The 27,104-nt window shown below is 37.7% G+C and overlaps 1 protein-coding gene and 1 long non-coding RNA gene across 7 annotated transcripts in view; one reads left to right on the top strand and one right to left on the bottom strand.

Moving 5' to 3' along the window:
- PDE4D (phosphodiesterase 4D) overlaps positions 1–27,104 on the bottom strand; it is a 1,594,380-nt gene that overhangs the window by 969,160 nt on the left and 598,116 nt on the right. Inside the window, exon 1 of one of the 6 annotated variants that reach the window (XM_078365475.1) lies at positions 161–746. The exons of the other annotated variants lie outside the window; for them this stretch is intronic. Within the exon in view, the coding sequence (XP_078221601.1) occupies positions 161–615 (455 nt within the window). The 5' untranslated portion in view covers positions 616–746. Of the gene's footprint in view, positions 1–160; positions 747–27,104 lie in introns of those variants that run through there. 6 annotated transcript variants of the gene reach the window in all.
- LOC144581455 (uncharacterized) lies at positions 44–20,781 on the top strand. Its single transcript, XR_013532306.1, has 2 exons — positions 44–244; positions 20,735–20,781. It is a non-coding gene; the product is annotated as an uncharacterized LOC144581455 (long non-coding RNA).

Raw genomic sequence — 27,104 nt, 5'->3', positions numbered from 1 at the left:
ATCAAGGACAGGCACACCCCTGTTCACCCTCCCCCCAATTTCCAGACTAGCATTGATCCTGGGTCTAAGATTGGTGGTGATAAGCAAACCTAGATGAAGAATTTGAGAAGAGGGGAGGTGACCCTTTGCCTGAATGGGGGAGGGGGCGCTCTCCACTCACCGCCTGAGTCCCTGGAACGAGGAGGGCCAGGACATCCTGGATTTCTTCAGGCCGGGCCGGTGGCCAGTGTCCACCGCGTAAGAGGTGCGATCCATGGCGCGACAGTACAGGTAGCGCTCGGTGTCGGAGTAGCCGCGATGTCGGACGCGGCCGGTGGCCCCGCTCGAGGCGTAGCGGCCCCGGGCAGCCCCGGGCGGCGGCGGGGGTGGTGGCAGGGGGGGCGGCGGTGGCGGCTGCAGCGGACACTGGGGCTGGGGCTGGGGCGAGGGTGGCGGCGGCGGGGGCAGGTGGTGATGGGGATGCAGGAGGCGGAACTGGGGCTGCCGGAGCTGGTACTGGTGGTGCTGCTCATGCCTCCAGAGATGCTTGGGGGCTTTGAGTGTGGCCCCGCCGGCGCTGTCGCTGCCCTCTCCGCTGCCTGCCCTGGCCGGCTTGCTGCTGCCCTCTGCTTCCATCCCGGCTCTCAGCTCCGCGCCCTGCTGCCCAGTCCGGGTTCACCGCGCTGGCCGGAGCACCTTCCCGATGCTGCTGCTGCCACCGCCGCCGCTTCTGCAGCCCGGCAGAGGCTGGTGCTCAGCTTCTCACTGAAGCTGCCAGAGCCTCTGGGCTACCGAGAGGGGGCTCTGCTAGCGGGAGGGGTCACAGAAAGCGGCAAGGCTCCCTCCACCGAGGCTATGGCAGAGACGCGCTCCTGGGCTCCCCAAGTCACCAAGACTAGGGCGTGCGGTGCTCGGTTTCGCCAAAGGTTGGTCCTTCTTCCTCCCTTTCTTCTTCCCTTCCTTCCTTCGGGCGCCGGCGGCGAGAAGAGGGATTGTCAGCAACTCGAGCTGCAGAAGCAGCAGCAGTGGCGGCAGCGGTAGCAACCTCCTCCGTCCAGGGCACTCCTGATCCCAGAGCTGCTGAAAAGTTGGACAGCTCCAGGCTGGCACGCTGGAGCTGTGACTTTCTCCGAAACCACTCCAGCCAGTCAGGAGTCAGACCTGTCCTCCAGATCCTTCCCCTCACCGTGCCCGCACCTCCCTCCCCCACCCTGCTCCCCACTGCCCCGGAGGTTTCCTCTTCACCTCGGCTTGCTTCAGTGCTCTTCGAGAAATGGAGTTTGGCGATTCCTGGCTGGTTCTCAGAGCTTGTTGACAATCAGCCCCATGCTCGTGCTTCCAGAGATAAGGAATGTTACCTGGCAAAGTTGCCTGGAATATTGTCTATGCGCGTCGCTGAAAAATTGGATCTGGGTGAAGATCCAATAATAAGATTAATTCAGTCTCTTTCCCTGACATAGGATAAAATATTGTGTGGATCTTTCCCATAGCAGGGAGAGCGCCCAATGTTTCCTCTTTAAGATCTTCCTCCAGCTAGTAGTATATTGGTCCTGGGAGTGGTCCTTGCTGGAAATCAAGGCAAGCCGTCCTTAGTTACAGAGCCATGGCTGAGCCCATGGACCAGAGTTAAGGTTGAGGCACCTTCTCCATTACAAACCTCTGGTTATCTTCGTTAGTTTCTACCTTCAGTGCCTGCCTGCAATTTGCCTTTCTGCCACTTTCAGCAGAACATAGCTCTATTACCAAAGTGTTTTAAGAACATGTTGTATCAATATTCTCAGAAATTAGAGTCCTATGGGGCACTAGAATCCAAATTCAACTTTTATCTTCCTTTAGTTAGCATTTTCCTGCAGTGTCAAATGTTTTCAAGAAGCCAAGATGATTTCAGAGCAATATATAGATACTTTTTTCCCTGAACCTTTTTAACTTTACGATATTACTTAAAGATCAAATGCAATTTGCTTATTGTTAAAATAATTCCAGAATTTGTCTTTGTGGTAGTTACCATAGTACCATCCATTATTTGAATGATAATATATTGAGGACTCACAATAACTTGTTGGCTGTGTAATTATTCTATTCTTTCCACACACTCAGTCTTAACATAATTTAATATGTACATTTCATGCATATCATGTAATGGATACTAGAGTACCAGAATCAGGAACCATGTCTCAAACTCTAAACTGCTGAAAATTCAACACTCTCCACATGGCGAATACTCAGTCTAGATACCAATAGGAAAATGATGTCAGTGAAAATAAATGCTCACTTTGCTCATCAGTAAGAACAGTCCATGAAAACGTGCAAGTGGCTGCAGAAGGCCCTCGTCATGTCTTCATGCTATTTATTTATATATTGTTGGAAATATACCTTTCCTCCAACAGTTTAATATGAGCCCTCTGCTCATATGTGGCCTATACGCAAAATCAGAGAAAGGTTGTGTTTTAAGAGAAACAAGGGAGTCTCCTGAGCACCACTCCCCACTGCGAGGCCTAAACCACACTTTACAAAGGCACACTTTTTGCCCCTTTGCAGACACAAGTGTTGCTGTTGGCAGTGGTGAAAGCATTTTCCATGCCTAGGAGGGCATTAAGCCAGTATTTTCCCAAACATAAAAGCAGAGAAATGGAAGCATTCTGCAGTATAGACTGCTTTTTTCTTTTAATTCATTGCATTATTAACATCCAAAACCATTTTAAAGAAGTAAACAAATTTCTTCTTTCCCTTGAAAAACTTGCCACCTTTCCCCTTAATACCTCTATCTGAAAATTTTATTGTAATTTCTCATATACTAACAGTACAAGTAATTTATATATTTTTTTCAGATTAAATGGGAATAATTCAAATCTAACCTGATTTTCACTGCCAATTTATTCCTTCCTTTTAACTCATGAACACTTTATTTTTTCTACACTACCCAGTTATTTTTTTTAAATTATTTGTTTTGTTTTTATTATGTGATTGCAAGTCAGGAACAATATGTTTCCAACTGGTTGAGTTTTTAATTTATCTTATAATTCCAAAAGATTCTCGATAGTAATAGTTTCTTGCATGATCTTTGAGGTTACAACTTGAATTCCAATCTACCACTTCCTATCCATATTACTTTAGCTAAAGTATTTACTCTCCTTGTCTCTCATATGCAAAATAGTACTAATATTACCTACTTCACAGAATTTTGCAATCATTTAATGAAATAATACTTAGCACAATGCCTTCTATGCAATGAATGCTTAATAAAAGGTAACAATTTTATTATTCCTGTCAGACAAGAATCCTAAATACTTCTTTGATCAGCAGTTCCCAGACTTGGCTGTTCTTAGGAAATATCACCTGGGGGAGCTTGAAAAAAACTGTCAGATGTTGAACCTAGAGCAGTGATTTCAAACTTTGATGTTATCAGAATCACCTGGAGAGCTAATCCAGCACCCAAAGACCCAGGCTCCTTGAAGCAGGGTAGAGCTTGAGGCTTTATACCTTTACCAAGTTTGTGAGAAGATGCTGTTCAGAGTAAAGTTTGATCATCATTACCCTGCCTAGACAAATAAAATCAGTATTTCTGGAGGAGGGCCCAGGTATCAACATTTTAAAAAACTCTTCACGTGATTTCATCTATCAGTTAACTACTGATCCAGACTTACTCTCTCATTATGGGTTGCAAAAACACTCTAGATATTAGTTGATTCTCCCTTGGGTCTCAAATATTTCCAGGCAAAACCAGCTTATAAGCAAAGTTCTCATAAAAATATGTACTTTATCTATTACTCTAGTTGCCTCTATATTAAATCTTATATTCTTCAAAATTGAGCATTCCCCAGCCTTCCAATTAAAAACTCTTCTCATTAATCTAGGGATTTCCTACTTATAATTGAAACAACCAAAATGTAAAATATTCCATCTACCCATTGGTTTTTTTCTGCTTACATGTTAAATAAATTATCCATTTTTCCCCACTAGTTGACCATAGATTTTGGAGTTTTATGGGTACAGTCTGAGAGAGACTTTGTGAAGCACTGGGTTAATATGAGGCATCCTCGAAAGCTATCGGTACTTACCATTAGCACATCTATATAAAAAGTAAAAATCAGGTAAATGACCAGTATCTTTTTCCTGAAGAGACCTAAATAAGCAGTTAGTTGGTGTCATTACCATGCATTATGTCATTACCACCCCTACCCTTTTCTGCAAATGCATTTCAAATCTGTCCGAAAGATACAATCAATCACTCAATTTGCTGCTGGGCAATTAACAATGGAGAACATTCTTGTCAATAATGATGGAGAGTTCTGGCAGAATTGATGTCAATTAACAGCTAGCAGAGAGCAAGCACTATTTCTATCCAGAACACACAGTTAGATGGCAAGTGGCAGCAACTAAGGGTCCATTTCTATCCTGGCAATGGGAGGAAGATTTAAAGGAGACATTCATTTTGCATACATCCTACATATACTTGAGCACATGAGTGCTATTTCATCTGTAAAGATGTCCAATTTGATCCCAAACAGTAAGCTTAAAATTGGAAATTTTTATTATCAGATGTGTTACAAAAGGCTAAACTCCTGTCTAGTTAACATATTCAAAAGGCATTAAAAGTCTCTGATTTCACTTAGATCTTTAATGTTGAGTAGAAACAAGCTGAGGGTATTCCCTTGAGATATATGAAAGGCTCTTAAGTTTGTAAAAACCTATACATATACAAGATAATATTGTCAGTATTGCCTCTGAAAATACTGGTATTAAAGTCTCTATCATGCTGTTTCCAATGCAGTATATTAGGTGTTTTTCAGTAATTTTTTTGTCTAATATGAAATAAACAGAATAATATTAATATTAAACTAAGAAATGTTGTACTTCAATATCCTTGTCTTTGACTAGCACACTAATGTAAATTTAGCAGCACACTAATCTCCAACTAGTTGAAGGCTCAGTATCACCATAAATCAAATTTGTAACTTTTTATTGACAACATTCCACTTGTCAGTTCAAGGTAAAAAATACCACTTACCTATTGTGCCAATTCTCATGAAGACTTTGTTATTTCACTCACAAACATACACAAAAATTATTATCCTCAAGGAGTTTTGTGTCTTGCAGAGGAAATAAATAAGCAACTATAATTTGGGAAGATGTAGGGAAGAGATATACTGATGGGATTACGTAGTGTCTGCTGTGGAAACACAGGAAGAAAATCCAACTCTTAGGGCTCAGTGAGTCCTCACCAAAGAGAGAGAGGCATCTAATCTGAGGCCAAGACCTTAAGTGCAAGTTGAAATGAGCAATTATCAGTATGTATGAATACATATGTGTGACCATGAATGTGTGTGTGTCTTGGGAGATAAGGGAGTAAAAGCATTCTGGGCAGAGACTGGAACACACAATAACTTAGAAATGAGAGATATTATGGGGCACTGGACATTCAGAAATTGCCAAATAATTCTACAAACCTGCTAGGACAGCTGAGCAATAAGCAGATCCTGATAAAGAACTATTTCTTATTCAGTGTCTCCTAAAGGCAATGTGGTGACTTTGTATACATTATCAAAAGGACCCCCTTCTGGGTGAAGCAGGTTTTAAAGTTGATGAGTAGGATGCAAAGAGAGGGATAAGTCACGGGTATGACAGAAGGAAGGAAAATAACAGTATGTTGTCCCTGAGAAGATGGGGTTGGGGGGACATTGAACTTCAGGGCACAGATGGAAGCATTTGCCTAAACTAGAAAAAAGCCAACATTTCCACTGTTACAGGAAAGAATGGAGTAAGAATTGATTTGGATGGAATTAATTTTGTTGCATTTATTGAAAAATGAACACTTGATATTCTGATTCTGGCGAGCATTTTCCATACATCATTTTATTTAATCCTTGCAACAATATGATTTTTTTCTTCACATGTTAACATTTTAAAGATTATGATGAGTCTTTCAGTGGCGACTAAAGAACTGTGCTACTCCTCTGCCAATGTTGAGAATAGCCTATGTGACTGTCACTCTACATAGAAAACATCTGTTCACCTGATTGTCTCAACATTATTCAGCCATTTAACCAGTATTTATTGAGCACTTCATATGTGCCAACGATAAGTTCTGAGATACAAGAGTCAATAAAAAAAAGTTCTGGCTCTCCTGTTCTAATTAAAAGAGACAGAGTAAACACTTAAGCATATATATATTATGTCAGTTGGAGCTAAGTGCTATGAAGCAAACTGAAGCAAATTAAGAAGTTGGAGTGTGATGTTCGGGAATGCTATTTTTGTATTGGCTGGCAAGGAAGGCTTCTCCAAAAGAGTAAGAGTAGAGTGGCCTGAAGGAAGTAGCGGAGTGAGCCAGCACTCCAGGCTATGGGAAAATCAAGTGCAAAGACATGGCAGCCAGCTTGCTAAGGCTGAGGAATAGTAAATCAAACAGTGGCCTGGGATGAAGTCAGGTGAAAGCTGTTTGGAAATGAGGATAGATCAACGAAGTCCATGCTGGTCATGGTAAGGACTTTGGATTTTTGACTTGTATTCACATAGCTACACAGTGTGAAACTTTGCACTTAACTAAGACTTAAACTATTTGGCTGGGTGTGGTGGCTCACGCCTGTAATCCCAGCACTTTGGGAGGCTGAGGTGGGCAGATCACTTGAGGTCAGGAGTTCAAGACTAACCTGGCCAACATGGTGAAACCTTGTCTCTACTAAAAATACAAAAACTAGCAAGGCATAATGGTGCACACCTGTAATCCTAGCTTCTCTGGAGTCTGAGGGATTCTCCTGACTTTTGCTTGAACCCAAGAGGTGGAGGTTGCAGTGAGACATGATAGCACCCATGCATTCCAGCCTGGGCAATAGAGAAAGACTCCATCTAAAAAAAAAGTATACTATTTATTTAAAAGGTCTTTAAAAAATTACACTATAATTATTGATACCTCACTGAAGAGCTGAGTTATTTTGTATGCAGGAAGAAAATTAAAACATGAGTGGGAGACAAATATTTACTGTAAGTGAAAAAGTCTTTCTAGGAGAAAAACTGCACTTTCATACCTTATTAAAAAGCAACAAGATATTCATAAGAATTGTATTGGAAGCTGTATATTGCTTTAGCTTTGAAATGAGTATAAAATCACAGCCAGTCACACAGCAGCAAGACAGTTAAAATGAGTAGATATTACCAAATCCCTCAGAAGATATCATAGAACTTTCAAAGTGACCAATTTATGAGACCTGAAGAATGATTACTTAGTGGCTAAATGTCCATGTGTCCAGTTCTTAGCTGACTTTTAAGAGAAGATGTTTAACTTTTTGTGGTTGATAATTACATTTTTAATAAAAATGAATCAATATGCCTTGAAATGTCACTCTTAATCTCAAAAATGTAAAAGAGATTATGAAGGAGCTTGTTACTATGAAATTAGGCCCAATTACCAAAGGCAAAAACTGTGTATAAATCTTTAAATTCTTAATGTAGAGAAGATCTAATCTTATAGTTTGAGATGATGAAAAGTAATGTGGTAGGTAGGCATTGGTAAGGCAAAATGTATACATTTTTAATTCATTTAAGAAAATGTAAATTTAAAACAATAGTCCCAATTTTAAAAACCTCCTATGAAATTGACTCAACTATTGTAATTAATAGATTTCTTAAAATAGAGGAATTGTAGCAGTAACTATTTTACTTATGAGCAAACTGAAGCTTATGGGGACAATTACTTAACTAAGGTCAGATACTTGCTGTTTCAAAGCCTAGATTTGAGCCTGGTCAAGCTAAGTCCAAAACTTGTGATCTTGCCTGGATGACAAACAGGAGAAATTAAACATAGGCCTTTTGAAAGTGAAATGCCAATTGATGAGTTATTTGAGAATATCAGTGGATGGGTGGTTTTGTATTTCAGTTAATATCATTCTTGTTCTCTAATTATGTATTAAACCACCCATCCACTGATATTATTAGAATAATATTATAGTATTCACACAAGAAAATATATTTTTTAAGATACAAAAGCACTTACAGTGAAAGACTGATAGATTATACTAACATTTGGAACTTCTATTCAAGAGTGATCATTGTGGTTTTGATTTGCATTTCTCTAATGACCAGTGTTGATGAGCTTTTTTTTTCATATGTTTGTTGGCTGCATAAATGTCTTCTTTTGAGAAGTTTCTGTTCATATCCTTTGCCCACTTTTTGATGGGGTGATTTGTTTTTTTCTTGTAAATTTGTTTAAGTTCCTTGTAGATTCTGGATATTAGCCCTTGGTCAGATGGATAGATTGCAAAAATTTTCTTCCATTCTGTAGGCTGCCTGTTCACTCTGATGAGAGTTTCTTTTGCTGCGCAGAAGCTCTTTAGTTTAATTAGATCCCATTGGTCAATTTTGGCTTTTGTTGCCATTGCTTTTGGTGTTTTAGTCATGAAGTCTTCTCCCATACCTATGTCCTGAATGGTACTGCCTAAGTTTTCTTCTAGGGTTTTTATGGTTTTAGGTTTTACATTTAAGTCTTTAATCCATCTTGAGTTAAATTTGTATAAGGTGTAAGGAAGGGGTCTAAAGATGAGTTCATGCCCTTTGCAGGGACATGGATGAAGTTGGAAAATATCATTCTCAGCTAACTAACACAAGAACAGAAAACCAAACACTGCATGCTCTCACTCATAAGTGGGAGTTGAACAATGAGAACACATGGACACAGGGAAGGGAACATCACACACTGGGGCCCATCAGTGGGTGGAGAATAGAGGAGGGATAGCATTAGGAGAAATACCTTATGTAGATGATGGGTTGATGGGTGCAGCAAGCCACCATGGCACATGTATACTTATGTAACAAACCTGCATGTTCTGCACATGTATCCCAGAACTTAAAGTATAATCAATCAATCAATCAATCAATCAATATAAAAAGAAAGGACAATGTCAAGGAAGTCCAGAAAAAAGCGATCGAGAAAGTACGAGAACAAGTCATAAATTGGAAGAAAATATAGCAATCCATGTAACTCTCAAAGGACTATTTCAAAATAATTAAGTGCTCCTAAAAATCAATGAGAGAAATATAGAAAAATAGTCAAAGTATATGAAAGGCATTTCACAGAATAGTAAAGCAGAATGGTAAACAAACATACGAAAAAATTGACCAATCTCATTAGTAATCAGGGAGATGCCAATAAAGACCACAGTGAGAGGACACTTTATGTCCACTAGGTCAGCAAAAAGTAAAAAGCCTGATGACATCATGTATTTGAAAAGATATAGATCAATGGAAAGTCATATACTGCTGATGGTAAACCAATTTACCATGATCTGGTAAAGGTAAACATTCACATAGACCATGATTCATATTCTACTCCTAGGTGCACAGCACAGAAAATGTTTTACTTATAAACACACACACACACACACACACACAGACACACACACACACACACGGAGACATGTACCAGAGTGTTCATAGTAGGATTCTGCACTCTAACACCAGCTAGAAACAAACTAAATGTTTAGCAAGAAAAAATATTAGCACAAATGTTACATCATGAAGCCATGAACAACTACAGAAAGCAACCTGGATGAATCTTAGAAATGCCCTGTTAAGCAAACAAAGCAAGTGGCAGAAGACAACAAACAGAATCATATATGTATGTATCCTCATATATGTATGCATCCCATCATTCTTATAACACCTAAAAACAAGAAACAATAAGAAAACAAACTAAACAATCCCTAGGAAGACAAAATAATGTATGTTGCTGTAGTGCTTCTCAAACTAATGTGCCTATAAGTCAACAGCAATTCTTATTAAAATACATATTTTCGTTCAGTACGTCTGGGGAATGGCTGAAATTCAGTGTTTCTAATAAGCTCCCAGGCAATGTCCATGCATAGATTGGTGGACCATCCTTAACATAGAAAGATTTTAGAGGATACATACATATATGATTTTTAAAAAGTATTAAAAATGAAAAGGTTATGCAATTCACGAAATTTCAGATGGTTGTTGCCTGGTGAGTGATGAAGGAAAAGATGGTAACTGGGAGAAGGAAGGAGCTCACAGGTAGATATAACATACCGATAATATTGCAGTTCATAAATTTATGCTCTATAACCTACATATGTTATAATGTTGAATATAAGAAAAATCATAAGAGCAATAAAAACTCCACAGGACAAGAGACTCATATCATCACCAGCAGAAGAGATGAAACTAAGCTGGATAGGAAGAAGCAGTGAGCAATGCAGAGTTGAATATTCCGTCTTCAGAAGAGAGAGCTGCAGGCCAGTCGACAACACTGTATTTATAATCTCCCCAGATTTAATAACTGGGCAGACTTTTAAAACTGTTGTAGTACAAAATGTGGGGAGCCCAGATAGAACTCTGAGCTAAAAATAACTACAAACATCTTTAAAATAGAATTCATCCTCCTTTCAAAGTTTAAAGTTTTATAGTTAAATAAAGTTAATACCAAATTCAGATAAAAATTTTTGTGAATTGGTGTGTGTAGCTCTCAAATGCAAGGTAAACCTGTTCCATTCTTTGGCTGCGAGTTGCCCAATCTGGGTACATACATATTCCTAAATATCTATCCCCTACATCCTTTGGACGTGCAGAAACTTTTCTTATAGTGAGAATGCAATTTTATTTCTCAAATATCTTCCTTTAAAATATAATATTCCTTATGATCTAACATTGTAACTATCAGCAAACATCACAGCAGGAATTAGTAATTACAAGAACTCAGGATAGTTGCTTAAGGATCAGGTAGTGGGGTTCGCAGACAAGAGAGGAGAATTACTAGCTTAAAATAGAAGATGGAGAGTGACAGAGAAAAATTTTCTATCTTCTCAATATTATCTCAGATTCTCCAAACTGTTCTGATGCATAAAATATTGCAATAAATCTCTAGATGAGGCACTCATCTAATGTATAGCTGCTCTAAAGGGTAAAAGGGATAAGACAGAGAGGGCAGGATACCTATTAGGTTGCTGCAAATGTAATTGTGGTTTCTGACACTCAAAGTAATAGCAAAAACTATAATTACTTTTGCACTAACCTAGTAAATTGACAGCTACTATTTATTGGGTTTACTATGAACCAGGTATTATTTTAACTGCTTTTCAAGAATTATTTTCTTAGTATCCCCATTGTACAGATAAAGAAACTGTAGCACACAGAAGATGGTAATTCACCCAAAGACACAGAGACAGCAAGGGCAAAGCCAGGATTACAATGAAGACTGCTGGTTTCAGAGCGCATACTTCAGGCCGGTGTTCCCTGCCCACCTTTTTGTGGTGTCCCAGTACCTACTTCTCTGTGAACATGTCTTATGTGTGTGGAAATTGTCAATTTCCTTATGATTGAAAAGCAATGTTCTATTTAAGAGGATGAGTATAAACATTGGACAGAACGAATCTGAATCCTCAAAAGTTGCATGATTGTTTTGCCAAGTTTTAAAACTTTGCTGAACCTTAGTGTCTTCATCTGTAAAATAAATCAGTAAATATACCTGTAAAATATACATGATAGGACTTGTAAGAATTACATAAAGTAATCCATTTCATACACTCAACAAGAATTTGCTGCTGCTGTTATTGTTATTAGTATTACTAAATCCTATTATACATCTAAACCCAAGTCTGTCTTTACTTAAGATTCTGTGCAAAATACAATGCTTTACCATGTGCATTTTACATATGTATATGTATGTATACATGTAAATAAAATAAACAAGACATTTTCTTTTTGTTTGTTTCTTTCTCCCCCACTCCCCGAATTAGGCTATTAACTATGGAAACACATTGAAAAGAACTCCAGGAGCCCAAACTAGAAACCTTAAATAAATAGAAGAAGGCGAGTTCCTCTCCCACTTTGCTAGAATAAAGTCATTCTAGGATTAGCCATCCAAGTCTAATTCATTAGCCTCCAAGGGGTCTGTGAATATTTTTAGATAATTATCCAATACCTCCAAAATGCAATTATTAATGTAGCTATAGCTGTCATTAATTGAAAGATGAAAAATATAACTTATTAGATCAAATGGTGTTTTCCTCAAGTAACAACAAATGTGATACTTTTCAGCATATCACAATTCTCTCTTAAGATCTGAAGTAAACAAGACTTCAAAGAGGCTCCCGGCATTGAGGGAAGACTAGTTTCTTAATCTGTCCTCAAGGAATATATGTTCCCTCCAAAAGAGAGAGGAGAAGTACCTGGGAACACTCATAAACTAACTCAGATTGTAGCCCAATTATTCACTTCTTTGTGAATGCAACATTTTTAATGAATAACACATATTTTAAAATATTGGGAAAAGAGGGTGTTTATTTTGATGAAATTGTTAAACGTCCAAGTAACTTGGTGAGTAAAAGAAAAGAAAATAGCAACTTCAGGAAAGGGAATAATATATAGAATTCACAAGTCAAGGCAGACTCACCAACACTTCAGTTTTTAGTGTTTTTGCTTGCTTGCTCTGTCTTCTTACAGACTTGATGCGGTGATACAAGATTTTATTTATTTTAATCAAAGTAGTTTTGACATAGTATTTGGAGGAAGGCGAAAAAGGATATGAGCCATTATTCTCCTCAGCATGACACTACCATTTAAAAAATGAAAGATCCATGGTCTAATATTACCAAGGCTGAGTAATTTTCCCCATGGCTCAGTGCATGGAAAACAGCATATTTTCTTCATGCATAAATAATAGAAATATCATTTTTGAACACAGTGAATTGTTCAGAATGTTTTTTGGAGTGTGGCAAATGTAGATCTAGATTTATCTGCAAGTGGTCTCTGTGCAGATTCAAAGACGTGGACTAATTGATCAATTATAAACCACAGATTGGGCTAATTGACCCAGTTCTTTTTTGATGTTGGTCAAGTAACTTAGAAATGGTGGATCTATTAAGTCAATGAGCCAAACCAGTAGTCTCATCACACTTAAATATTATTCATTCTTAAAAGTATGTCATTTATTATGGTTATAAAGAGAATGAGCATTATAGCCAGAATGCCCGGAGTTTCTGTTTCAGCTCTAAGACTTTCTGGATGTGTAACCACAGATGGGTTACATTAATCTCTCTGTCAGTTTTTTCCTTAATGAAGATAATGTAATCAACTTTGCAATGTTACTGTAAAGATTGTATGAGATAATAGATGTAAAATGCTTGGCAGTATCTGTTACATAAATAATACATGTATGCCTAAGTATACACATGTATATACATTATTATATTCCATATATGATGTTATATGTATCATTTAGGAAATTAGGGAAGTACAAAACCAAGAACTCCCACAGTAACATGCTAAGTGTAGTCCTTTTAAAAATTATGAACTGTGTTCAAGTAGTAATAGGCCGGTGCCTTTAAGCCAGCAATGAATATTTTAGTGAGATAAGGAGCTTCTATATTTTAAAACTGAAACTAGTTCTGCCTTCTTCTCTCTTTTGTTTCTACTTTTATTTCTATTCCATATGTGCTTCCTGGCAATGGAGAAGGGAGAAAACAGATGTTTACTGAGGGCCTACTACGTCAGATGCTGCTGCAATGGGCACTTCATTATGCTATGGCATTTGATAGCCATGGCCTTTTTATGAAGAAGGTATTGTTATTCCTATTTTACAGATGAGGAAAATGTGTCCTCATCTCATAATTAGAAAATGAAAATGTTGGAACTCAATTTGTAGCCACTATTTAGTGGCATTTTACATTGCTTTAGTTAAAGAATTTGCCAGATACAGTGTGGGTCAGGTTCCTATCTATTTTTTTTTCTAATTTTTATTTTATTTTATTTTTTTCTTATTTCTTTATTGCATTTTAGGTTTTGGGGTACATGTGCAGAGCATGCAATACAGTTGCATAGGTACACACATGGCAGTGTGTTCTGTTTGCTTTCACCCCTTCACCCACATTTGGCGTTTCTCCCCAGGCTATCCCTCCCCACCTCCCCCTCCCACTGGCCCTCCCCTTTTCCCCCCAATAGACCCCAGTGTTTAGTACTCCCCTCTCTGTGTCCATGTGTTCTCATTTTTCATCACCCGCCTATGAGTGAGAATATGCGGTATTTCATTTTCTGTTCTTGTGTCAGTTTGCTGAGAATGATGTTCTCCAGATTCATCCATGTCCCTACAAACGACACGAACTCATCATTTCTGATTGCTGCATAGCCAAGTCAATTCTAAGCAAAAAGAACACAGCGGGGGGCATCACACTACCGGATTTCAAACTATACTACAAGGCTACAGTAATCAAAACAGCATGGTACTGATACCAAAACAGAGATATAGACCAATGGAACAAAACAGAGGCACCGGAGGAAACACAACATGTCTACAACTATACAATCTTTGATAAACCTGACAAAAACAAGCAATGGGGAAAGGATTCCCTATTTAACAAATGGTGTTGGGAAAACTGGCTAGCCATGTGCACAAAGCAGAAACTGGACCCCTTCCTGACACCTTACACTAAAATTAACTCCAGATGGATTAAAGACTTAAACATAAGACCTGGCACCATAAAAACCCTAGAAGGAAATCTAGGCAAAACTATCCAGGACATAGGAGTAGGCAAGGACTTCGTGAACAAAACACCAAATGCATTGGCAACAAAAGCCAAAATAGACAAATGGGACCTAATCAAACTCCACAGCTTCTGCACGGCAAAAGAAACAGTCACTAGAGTGAATCGGCAACCAACAGAATGGGAAAAAATTTTTGCAGTTTACCCATCTGACAAAGGGCTGATATCCAGAATTTACAAAGAACTCCTATCTATTTTTAATCTAGAACCTATTTCTCTAGGAAACTATGCTAAAGACAGTAGTTAGCTTCCTAAGCCAGAAAGAGTAGTTAGACTTCTAAGCCAGCCTTTTCATTCACAATAAAAATAGCACATGCTGCAATGAAACAGGGGCAGGCAAACTGTGGCTATTAGACAAATTCAGCTCACTGTTTTTGTAAATAAAGTTTTATTGGAACATAGCCACATTCGTGTATTTACATAAGTAAATGTCAATGACTGCTCTCATACTTCAATGGCAGAGTTGAGTACGTTAACACAGACTGTGTATCTCACAAAGTCTGAAAGTAGTTACTAAATGGATCTTTATAGAAACAGTTTATTCACTGATGAATAAGAAAAGCTTAGAAAAAAAAGCTATATACCACTGATCATTAGAGAAATACAAATCAAAACCACAATGAGATACCATCTTATCCCAGTCAGAATGGCTGTGATTAAAATGTTAAAAAATGGCAGATGCTTACAAGGTTGCAGAGAAAAGGGAACATTTATACACTGTTGATGGGAGTGTAAATTAGTTCACCATTGTGGAAAGCAGTGTCATGATTTCTCAAAGAGCTAAAAACAGAACCGCTATTCAACCTAGCAATCCCATAACTGGGTATATATCCCAAGGAGTATAAAGTTTTCTACCGTGAAGACACATGCACATGAATGTTCCTTGCAGCACTGTTCACAATAGCAATGAGATGGAATCAAACTAAATGCCTGTCAGTGACAAATTTGGTAAAGAAAATGTGGTACATATACTCCACAGCATACTATGCAGCCATAAAAAGAATGAGATAATGTCTTTTGTGGCAACTTGGATGGAGCTGGAGGACATTATCTTTAGCAAACCAATGCAGGAACAGAAAACCAAATACCATATGTTCTCATTAATAAGTGGGAGCTAAATTGAGAACTCATGGACACAAAGAAGGGAACAACGGACACTCGGGTCTACTTGAGGGTAGAAGATGGGAGGAAGGGGAGAAACAGAAAATATAACTGTTGGATACTAGGTGTAGTACCTGGGTGATGAAATAATCTGTAACAACAAACCTCCATCACACTAGTTTACCATTATAACTAACCTGCCCATGTACCCCTGAACCTAAAATAAAAGTTTAAAAAAAGAGAAAATACTGCAGGACAAGTTCTATCAAACAAACCGTCATTTATAACATTCTGTCTATGTTTGAATACTTCCTGTCATCTTTGAGCAAAAAGTGAGTATCAATGTAGCAAAAGATGATTTCAGCAGCCTCCATCAGCCCCAGAGGGGACCAAGGTGATGAGAACTGTCTGAATTCAAGGGCCTAGTTCTGACTGAGGAAGTTTACTCCAAAGCTAGAGCTGCTCTCTTCACAAACTCCCAAATGCCCAGGAGAACTTGCCATTTTTCCTTGGTCTTCTTTTGCTGCTGTCTTGTCCTCTTAGCTGAAACTTCTCCCAAGTCCTCATTCTTTTGTCTCTATTTGACATCCCTCTTCCCTTTCAGAAGGTGAAAGCCTTCCCTCTTTCAAACCAAACATCCCTTTTAAACATAATGGAATTAATATTCCTTAATGCTCAGGAATTTGCAATTTTAATAAGCTCCTAAGGTGGATTTTCTCTCTTTTTTTTTTTCTTTTGAGACAGGAGGGTCTTACTCTATCATCCAGGCTGGAGTGCAGTGGCATGATCATGGCTCACTGCAGCCTCAATCTCCTGGGCTCAGTCGATTCTCCCACCTTAGCCTCCCGAGTAGCTGTTATTTGCACTGAACTGAAACTGATCTATACATAATGTTTTAACTATTCCGATAACCTGAATTTCTTTGCCTTTTTCCTTCTGTTGGTGAAATTAAGGTCTTGGTAATTTCAGCAATTTTGGGCAATATTCATGTAAAAAAACAACTTCCAGTTCCTAAGAGCACATTATGCCCCAAATGAACTATGAAGGCAACTATGCAAGTACTCAGATGTCATTCATGGAAAAGGCAAACAATTTGTTCACATGTCTAAATGAAGGTATTAAATAAATTCAAAATTAAAAATAAACTGGAATGACTTTTAGAAAAGTTGCTTGCTTTTGATTTGGTTATGGCCTCATGAAAACCTCCTGGACTCAAGCAATTCACCCACCTTGGCCTGCCAAAGTGCTGGGATTACAGGTGTGACCCACTGCACCTTCCCCTTAGGTGGCACATTAAAGTCAAGAACCACTGTTCTAACTGCTCTCTTCCTTTCTCATTCTCCCAATTTTCAAGAAATTATGCATATTTCTATCTGCTTAGTCATTCTAGCATGCTATCCTTGTCCCCCGTAGAAAATCTTCAACGATTTCCCATTATTCTCAGGATAAAATCCAATGTCTTAACTTGACAATAAAGGACCATAAAATGGTCAAAAACTACTTCTGCAATTTCCCAACTATGACAAACTAATTCCTAGTTTCATGCATTTAACCTCACCCTACTTCTCTGCAACTTGGAACAACCTCTACTTATTCACCTCCAACTCATTCAACTCCAAACACCAAATTTTTCTGTAGTACCTTCCTCGATCTTCCCATTTGGAAGTTCATCTACTTTATTGTTGCTATTATTCATATGGCAGTTTAGCGTAGACTGTCTGTGCTGCCTCTTGAATTGTCATTTAGTTTTTATTGTGAATATGCCTGACTCATTTTTGCACCTGATTGTTTAGTTCCTGAGGGTAAGAACTTTTTTATTCAACTATGCTCCTAACATACCTGTAGACAATGAACAAATAATTTTGAAATGACTAAATGAATAAAAGATTGACTAAGTCTCTACTGTTTTAAACCATTAATTAGCTGATATGGTTCATTGCTTTTGAATGGCACATAGTCTACTTTAACAAAAACAGATTTTTCTCATTTTATGAGCTTACACCTCTCTCTTGTTCAGATGCTAAAGAGCTATAACTACATTCATGACTATACAATTGATCCCGAACCAGACAAAATGCCAGCAGTAGAAGCATCGGCTACTTTGGTCTAAATGTTGTATGAAAATCTTGTTGGCTAATTCAAGTGGGAAAAGAGCTCGAAGTTATAAGCATCATTTTGCCTGTTTTTTGCCCAGTCGCACAATCACAGACTGCCTCATTTATCAGTCCCTGCTCCCAACACAACAAATAGATGCTTGTAATTTGAATTGTGTGATGCTCACAGCACCACCAGATACTAGATCCTCAATAGCATTTTCACCCTTGATAGTGGTAATAGGATATTTATCTCCTTGCCCCCAAAGAATTCCATATCTTAAACATAAAGTCAGAATTTACAATGCAGTAAAATTTTGGGGGCAGGGTTAGGGTTCAGAAAACAGACTGCCAGGAACTAGACAGTGAGCTAACTGAAGATAGATTATCATAGGAGTAAAACTGCCTTTGTAAAAATTGTAACAGTGAAACAATTATGACAGTGAAAGAGATCTGACCTAACAGATTCCATGTTGCTTTTAACCTCCAAGCTGCCCTTATTCATAGGCCAAACTAACTTTGGGAAGAATTTAGTTTATAGTTTAACTTCGAAAAAAGGATGATAATAACCCCTTCCCGAAACAAACTCTTTGCTTGCCTGGGGACCAGACTACTGTTGTAGGACCCTGAACTAGATGGATCAGCTGGCAACACCCAGATTGATAAACTGGCTCATCTGTTCTTGTGTCTCTCACCCAGGAACAAACTCAGCACAAGAGGCCAGCTTCGGCTCCCTATGATTTCATCTCCCACCCAACCAATCAGCACTCCCTGGCCTCCTATTTACCAAATTATCCTTAAAAAACCCTAGTCTCTGAATTTTCAGAGAGACTGATTTGAGTAATAATAAAACTCTGGTCTGTTCAGCTAGCTCTGTGTGAATTAAACTTTTTCTATTGCAATTCCTTTGTCTTGATAAATCTGCTCTATCTGGGCTGCAGGCAAAATGAACCCACCGGACAGTTACAGAGCATTGGCTGACTTAGAGATTGGCTTATCCACCCACAGAATCTAATGTCCACCATATTAAACACTTTAAAGCAATTAGAGCTGGCTTACTGAGAACACTTTGGACAATAACTGATAAACTATGTAAATGAATGATCTTTTGATGAGCTCTAATTTATACTATAATTCATTTTTTAAGATGTTTAAAGTAATCTGCTATGGTAATGTATAATGCACTTAGTTTCTATGACCAAAACATAGGAATAATTTCTCTATTTAAATGGGTAATTTATTTTTTGTATAAATTATAGTGATTTTAAAACTTTGTAAGACTCAGTTTTGTTATTATTATTTAAATTTTTATAGAATGTTCTTTTTCCAAACAATAAAATACTACAAAGGGAGGAGGCTTTAAACTAATAGAAATTTATGTTCTAATCCCAACTCTACAACTACCAGTATGAATCAGAATGATAATTCCTACATCAAAGAACTGTGATAACAATATAATAACACGTGAATGCTGCAGTCTAGTTATTTGTTTGTTATCTGGTCCCCCCATTAGAAACCAATCTCAATGAAAGAAGAGCCTGACATATAGTAGGTGCTCAAAAATAATTTGTTGAACAAATGTAATTAGCATATTTTTCTGATAAGAAAAAACATTTAAGCTTATTTTTCTAGATTTTAATGTAACTCACCTAAAATACTTGAGGAAGGCATTTCCTGGGAAGGAAAACATCAAGAGGAAGCAGAAACCATTCTTGTCTTTCTTCTTTCAGACACAGGAAAGTCAGACTGCACTTGGTGATGAGAGATGCATGTTATCAACAAACTAATTGTGATTGATAGGTTTATCAAAGAGTAGTCTGGCAATGCCAAAAACACCTGGGCATATAACTCTGAAGACTTACAACAATTATATCAGTTAATTTTGTGTTTTTTAAATGGCCCATGTTGTGGCTGGTGGAAAGTCTATATTTGTTGGGTTCTACATTCTTAGGCCCCCTCATGGTTTTTAGACACTGCTAGTGTCTAAAGTATGAAAAGTAACAAAGATTTCATCATTCATTTATTATATACATAATTATTCAGCACCAACTAATTGCCAGGAAATGTTCTACTCACTAGGGATGCCATGGTGAACAAAATAAGCGAGGCTGCTGCCCTCTGTTTTTAATGTACTGTGATGAACAATAACACATAATAAATATAAAAACAAACACACTTCAGAAAGAAAATAGTGAGGCATGCTATTCCGAGAAATAAAATAAGAGATAAGCTAGCAGGTGACTGAAGGCTGCCTTAGATTGGGTGCCAGAGAAGACCTCCCTGAGCGAGTCTTCTTCAAGCTGAGATCTGAATGACATGGAGAAACCAGGAAGACAAACACTGGGGAAAACACCATGGATGGAGCCATAGGCTAGGGTGGCAGCCTTGAGAAGTGGCCAGTTTAAATCACCAGATAGGAAGCCATTAGAGGGGAAAGAAAACTAAGCCAGCAATTTTCCAAGGGCATGAGGAATATTTCACTTTTTCTCATTTTTATATGGAAGGTATTGGACAAGATAATTGCCAGTGATTATTACATACTAAAAAATTCAGAAATCTATGGTCAAGATGGTCTGTTAATCCCAACTTAACTCCTTATGAAACACTGACTCTTTCAAGTCCTTTAGTAGAAAGTACCCATAGCTTGGGGAGTTGTATTTCTGGCTGAATGGGGTTGTAGATATGACAGTTGTTACAATATTCTGTTTAGAAAAGCTGACAGCAGCATAATTCAACAATTATGTCTGAATTATGTATTAATAAGACTTCTATTAGAGAGAGAAAAAGGAAGATACACAAAATTTAAAACATATAAATTAAAGCTTATTTTCTTTCAAAGCTTATTTTGTGGTCCAAAACTTTAATTAGAAGAGCTTTGGTGGAAACAAGTCAGGTAATCAATTTTTATGGGATTAAAGATACCAAACTGTCAGAGTATAGTAAATATAGTATATTTGTATTTGTCTACCTCAGACATAATATGCATAATATGTATATTTTCTTTTTTTTTTTTAGAGATGGGGTTTCACTGTGCTGGCCAGGCTGGTCTGCAACTCCAACTCCTGACCTCGTGATCCACCCACCTTGGCCTCCCAAAGTGCCAGGATTACAAGCATGAGCCACCGCACCCAGCCATAATATGTATATTTCTACTTAGAAATTCTGATTTAGAACTGACGTATTAACTTCACTTATGCAAATCAACTGTGAAAATAGCTTATGCATGCTTTAAATATTTAATATTTTACAATAGTATAAAATCTAATGAAATAAACATGAAATGTCAATGCTGGAATCAAGAACAACAGCCTTGAAGGATGATCAGAGTAAAATCAGGGCTCTTTTGGCATTAAATTATAGTTTTGATGTGGTTTTTTTTGCATTTTTTAAATTATACTTTAAGTTCTGGGGCACATGTGCAGATCATGCAGGTTTTATACACTTGTCATGGTGGTGGTTTGCTGAATCCATTGCCCTGTCATCTACATTAGGTATTTCTCTTAATGCTATCCCTCCCCATGTTGAACAATGAGAACACATGGACGCAGGGAGGGGAACATCACATACCGAGGCCTGGGGGTGGGGACTAGGGGAGGAAATTGTAATTTTAATATAATTTATGCCCTGCTGTGTCTAATACTAAAAACCATATAATAATAATAAAACCCATCAAATCCTATCTCTATTTCATCTTAAATATGGTTTAAGAATAGTCTGGGCCACCTTGAGTGGCAAGAAATTCTAAGTTAAAATTGGCCTATTGATTCCCACTTCTGCTAATAAGCTGTAAAGTGATGTATTTCATATAACTTTTTAATTAACAAATATGAATAACTACTACATGTCCTAGGTACTAGAGTATGGCACAAATACAACAAAATCCCTGCCATCCTTAAAGTAGACAATAGACAACAAATGAATAGATATATTTTATCAGGTGATGATAAGTTCTGTGGTGTAAAACAAAGATGCAGGAGTAGGGGGCCTGGGAGAGAGGAGTGTGCAATTTCACAAGTGTGGTCAGAAAAGTCCTCTCTGTTGAGGTGATTTTTGAGAAGAGACCTAGGGGAAGCGATGTAAATGCATTACAGGCAGAGAGGATTGTCAGGGCAAAGTCCCTGGGGCAGGGCAAGACAGCTAGGAGGCCTGTGTGGCTGAAGCAAGTTGAGGGAGAGATCAGTGTGCATGTGTGCATGCGTGCATGTGTGTGCATTTTGGAAAAGAGGTTTTAACTGTGATTCAGAATGTGATGGAAGCCTTTGACAGGTTTTGAGAAGCATGACATGGTCTGAGTTGTATTTTAAGAAGATCATCCTCTGGCTGCCATGTTGAGAACAGATGGTAGAGTGGCAAGTGTGGAAGTACGTATAGCAGATTGGAAGCTATTTCAACAATTTAGAGAGAGAGCTGGCTTGGCCCAGAGTGGAAGAAGTAGGTAGGAGAAAGGGAAGTATAGTTAAGGTTTAGTTATAATTTACTGATGGTGTGTGTGTGTGTGTGTGTGTGTGTGTGTGTGTGTGTGTGTAAAAGGAAAGGAAGAAGAAATTGAAGATGTTTGGTCTTAGCAACCCAAATTACAATTCTTCTGTTGAGTTAAGTGGGCTTTCTGGGGAAGGAGCAGCAGGTTTGAAGGTTGCAAATTCAGAGTTTGTTTTAGGACAAATTAAGTTGGAGAATCCTTTAAAGTTTCAAGTGGAGTACAAAAACATAGTGTACTTGTGTTTGTCTACCTTGAGTATGATTTGTACGTTTCTCTACAGAATTCTAAGTTAGAGTAGACATATTAACTCATTTGTGGCTGAAGCTAGAGAAATAGATTTGCCAATTGTCAGTCAGTGGATGACCACCTAGGGCAGAATGGAACAGTCTGAGGACTGAGTTGGGTAAATTAGAAGGAATCAGAAAAGGACACTAAAGAAAGGTGCGTTCATAGGAAGAAGAACAGAAATGGTCCCAGAAACCAAGGTAAGAGATGGTGCAATCACGATTAAGATTATTTAAAAATATATATTATTAACTGACATTAGCTAGTTATTAAGATAACTCAACAACTTGCTGTGGCTGTGTGCTGGAGAACACTGGGAGTAAGCTTTATAGCAGCTGCCAGCTTCAGCAGACCTTGGAAAGGAAAATGGTTTGCCTAGTTTTCGAATTTGTTTTGAGAAAGAAAACCACTCATTTGTATCACTTCTAAGTTGCAATATTAATAACTATCATGGTTCTTGTATTCTTCACAATAATGTCCATTAAACATATATCTAGTCACATATTTTACCTCAGTAGGGACTAAGGCATTGCACTATGTCCGGATTGTATTACTTTTCCCTCTCATATTTGTGTCTGACTCTTAATAGGAAATATGAGTAAATCAGATACTTTTCTAAAGGTAATTTTCATTTCTTTATTACACATCTCTTTTTGGTGACATAAATTATCAGGAACATCATTGCTCCAAAAAAAAAAAAAATACAGGGGTGGTTCTCTTGTACATAATCCTTTGAAAATTATATTAAATATAAAACATATAGTCATTTCTCTGAAATAATTTCTCTTGAATATTTCTATGTAAATAATTTTTCCCCACATCTTTTATTGTTTTTAATTTCCTAGTCCCTATAACTATCTATAACCAAGTTAATTCCATTATTTAATCTCTACTCATCACACCACACAAACCCCAAAATATGGGTAGTCAGTCACAAAATATACTCTATGAGAATGCTTTTTTTTCTGAACTTTTATATAATATTTAAAGAAGAAAAGGACAATGGTGGCCCTCCCCTGAAAGCTGTGCTTTGCAGCCTTACCAAGACCTAAGGTAAGAAAATAATCTATGCAACAAGCTCACGTCATGAAGAAATACTAATTGGCAATTTCTATAACAATGAAACAAAGGTGTGTGTATACATAACTGTGTTACAAGAATGAGCTACTCTTTAACCAGCAGCTTTATTAACAAGAGAAAAGTTTTGAATTTGCTGCCAAGTTTATGCAAAACAACAAATGTCCCAGACATACAGCGAACAATAAGACATGTAATAACTCTGGTCAAAATATGTGCCTACTGTACTTATTAAAAGGTAAACTGTGGGGGAAACAAGAGTGTTCCCAGGGTGAAATCATGCATTTAATAACTGGAATCTGACAAGCCAATGCAATGTACATATAATTCAGTTTTAAATCTGCTTAAAACACCATTTAATCTCCTCATGTTGTTTCACCATTAATTGTTAACACTGATATTATGTTTGAAATATTTTTTAAAAGATGTTCGAGATATTGCCAACAGTTAGTAAATATTTTTAAGAGTCACATCATATATATTGGGAATATAGTATTTTTTGCAAAGCTATGAGACTACATATATTGCTTTTTTTTCTTTTTTTTTGAGACAGAGTCTCACTCTGTCATCCAGGCTGGAGTGCAATTGTGCAATCTTGGCTCACTGCAACCTTTGCCTTCAAGGTTCAAGTGATTTTCCTGCCTGAGTCTCCTGAGTCGCTGGGACAATAGGCATGCACCACCCCCACATCCAGCTAATTTTTTGTATTTTTGGTATAGATGGGGTTTCACCATGTTGGCCAGGCTGGTCTTGAACTCTTGGTCTAAAGTGATCCACCTGCCCTGGCCTTCCAAAGTGCTGGGATTACAGGCATGAGCCACTGTGCCTGGCCATGCTTCTTGAAGTCTTCATTACATGGGTGAAGGTCAAAGGCAAAGGAGAAAAGCTAATGTACAGATTGAATTCTGCATTGATGTCTATGACTAGCTAGCACATTTACCTAGGCTCCATATGAAAACCAAACCCTGGTGACCTTACATTGCAGCCTTGCAGAGGGTCAGCGAGGCCATGCCTAGACTCCTGACCCATGGAAACTGTCAGATAATAAGTGTGTGCTGTTTTAACCCAATAAATTTTTGAATAGTTGAAATATTCAAGGAAGCAAAATTATTCTGACAAAAATATTGCAGATTCAAAAATACATACATGTAGGCCAGGCAGTGGCTCACGCCTATAATCCCAGCACTTTGGGAGGCCGAGGTGGGTGGATCACGAGGTCAAGAGATCGAGACCATCCTGGTCAACATGGTGAAACCCCATCTCTACTAAAAATACAAAAATTAGCTGGGCATGGTGGCACATGCCTGTAGTCCCAGCTACTCGGGAGGCTGAGGCAGGAGAATTGCTTGAACCCAGGAGGCGGAGGTTGTGGTGAGCCGAGATCGTGCCATTGCACTCCAGCCTGGGTAACAAGAGCGAAACTCTGTCTCAAAAAAAAAAAATACATACATGTATACATCAGGTAAAATATGATACTAGTGAGAACAAAGTCACAGGCTTGATTCTGATATGTGTCAGTTAATCTTATTCTCTGTCAGGTTTCCAAGCTGAAATCTAACCATCAACTTGTGATTCACAGCTTAGCTGGCCTCAGTGGGGAACAAACCAGAGAATGTATGGATCAACATGGAGCTATAACTACTTCATGAAAAGAACTCTGCAGGGCACTGATCATCTTCTCTGACAAATGAAGGCAACTTATTACTTAGGAGCCACAAGGGCAGTAAACAGTGATACAGAAGACCAGAATTCCGATCCCAATTCTAGGGGTCCTAAATTTGCAACCTATAATATATCAATTAAACTCTCAGACGTTTAATGTTTTTATTCAGTAATTATTTCATATTAATACTCTTCTAAACCAGCCTTGAATATTTAGAACATCAAATAATATGTGACTTGGTTGCTCTTGTGATTTAAGCTTTCAGGACATAGTTAATGTTTGCTTAATAAAAATATTTGCTGAATAAATTGTTAGAATGAATTTGAAGGACTGAAGTACATTATTTCAATGTAACTTATGTAGCCTAAAAGACCATTTGTAGACATTTCATATAACCTAATATTCTTGTTAATAAGTTTATAGATTTTGTTTTATAAAAATAGATCATGTTTATTAAAATTATATAGAATAAATGTTATGATTGCCTCTCTTTTTACAAATTGCTATAAACATTTAATGTAATTAAAATGAGCTTATATAGAAAACCCAAACTCATAATCAGTTTAAATTCAATCAGTTGCTAAAATATTCATCTAGTGACCTATGGTTTTATACTATATACAATGAATTATACAAAATAAAAAGAAAATGTGTGAGATAAATTTGAAGAAAAATAGCATTATATTTAATAATGATAAAAATATATAATCATTTTTTGAAAGAAAATTATTTTTAATATGGTTTGGAAGATAAATAACATTAAGTTTGATTCTGCTAAAAAAACAGAAATAAAGAGCTCTAGAGGAGACAATGACCCCAGGAGGACTGGAATTATGACAGAAATAAGGAGGACATGAACTGAATTGAATATCTATAAAGGTGGAAAAGGAAATTAAAAAAAAGTGTATGTGTATATGTGTGTGTGTATTTTTTTTAAGAGGCACCTGTTTGTGCAACAGTTAAATGTCATTCAAACAAATGATTATTTAATGTTGACTACCTGATTACCTGGAAACCTTTCAAAATAATAGCAAAGACTGAAATAGATTTTCTTTTGTGGATGTGGCAGACATATATCAGGGTAGTTCTCCTGATTCTGTCCTCTTGGTATTCACAGCTGTTTATAATTTCCTCATCTTGAAAGTTGGCAAGAACTTTAACTTGCTTCTAACAAATAAGATGTGGCAAAAGTGGTATCTGTCACTCCTATGCTTATGCTATATAAAATCAGTCATGCTAGGAAACTCACTCTCTTCCTCTCTTCATGGCTTTGAAGAAGCAGACTGCTTGTTGTAAAGGGTCTATGGCAAGGGCAAGGTAGTAGCGAACTGAGGATGGCTTCTAAGAGCTGATATGACCTCTGATATAACCAACAGACACCAAGAAGTCAAGACCCCTCAGTCTTAAAGCTGCAAGGAAAGGAATTCTGTCATTATCATGAGTGACCTCAGGAGTCGATCCATCACCAGTGGTGCCTCCAGATGAAAACTGAACCCTGGTGACCTCGGACTGCAGCCTTGCAGAGGGTCAGCTAGGCCATGCCTAGGCTTCTGACCCATGGAAACTGTCAAATTATAAGTGTGTGTTGTATTAACCCAATAAATTTTTGAATAGTCCAAATATTCAAGGAAGTAAAATCATTCTAATGAGAATATCACAAACTCAAAAATACATACATGTAAACACAGAGATATACAAGTATAAACAAACTGACTTTTTGTGGGGGAGAACAGATGAATTTAGTATAAACAAAACCTTTTTTAAAAACAGATTGAATTCAAGTTAAGAAGTATTGTTCTTGAATTGATAAAGTTGGATAGATTCAGCAAAATACTCCCCAAGCTGGTTGGTAAAGTCAAGTCTCCTTAGTTTATATCCAT

Source organism: Callithrix jacchus, chromosome 2 (genome assembly GCF_049354715.1).
Source record: "Callithrix jacchus isolate 240 chromosome 2, calJac240_pri, whole genome shotgun sequence".
Lineage (NCBI taxonomy): Eukaryota > Metazoa > Chordata > Mammalia > Primates > Cebidae > Callithrix > Callithrix jacchus.
The sequence above is the reverse complement of the archived record's forward strand: the minus strand, read 5'-3'. Positions and strand labels throughout refer to the sequence as shown.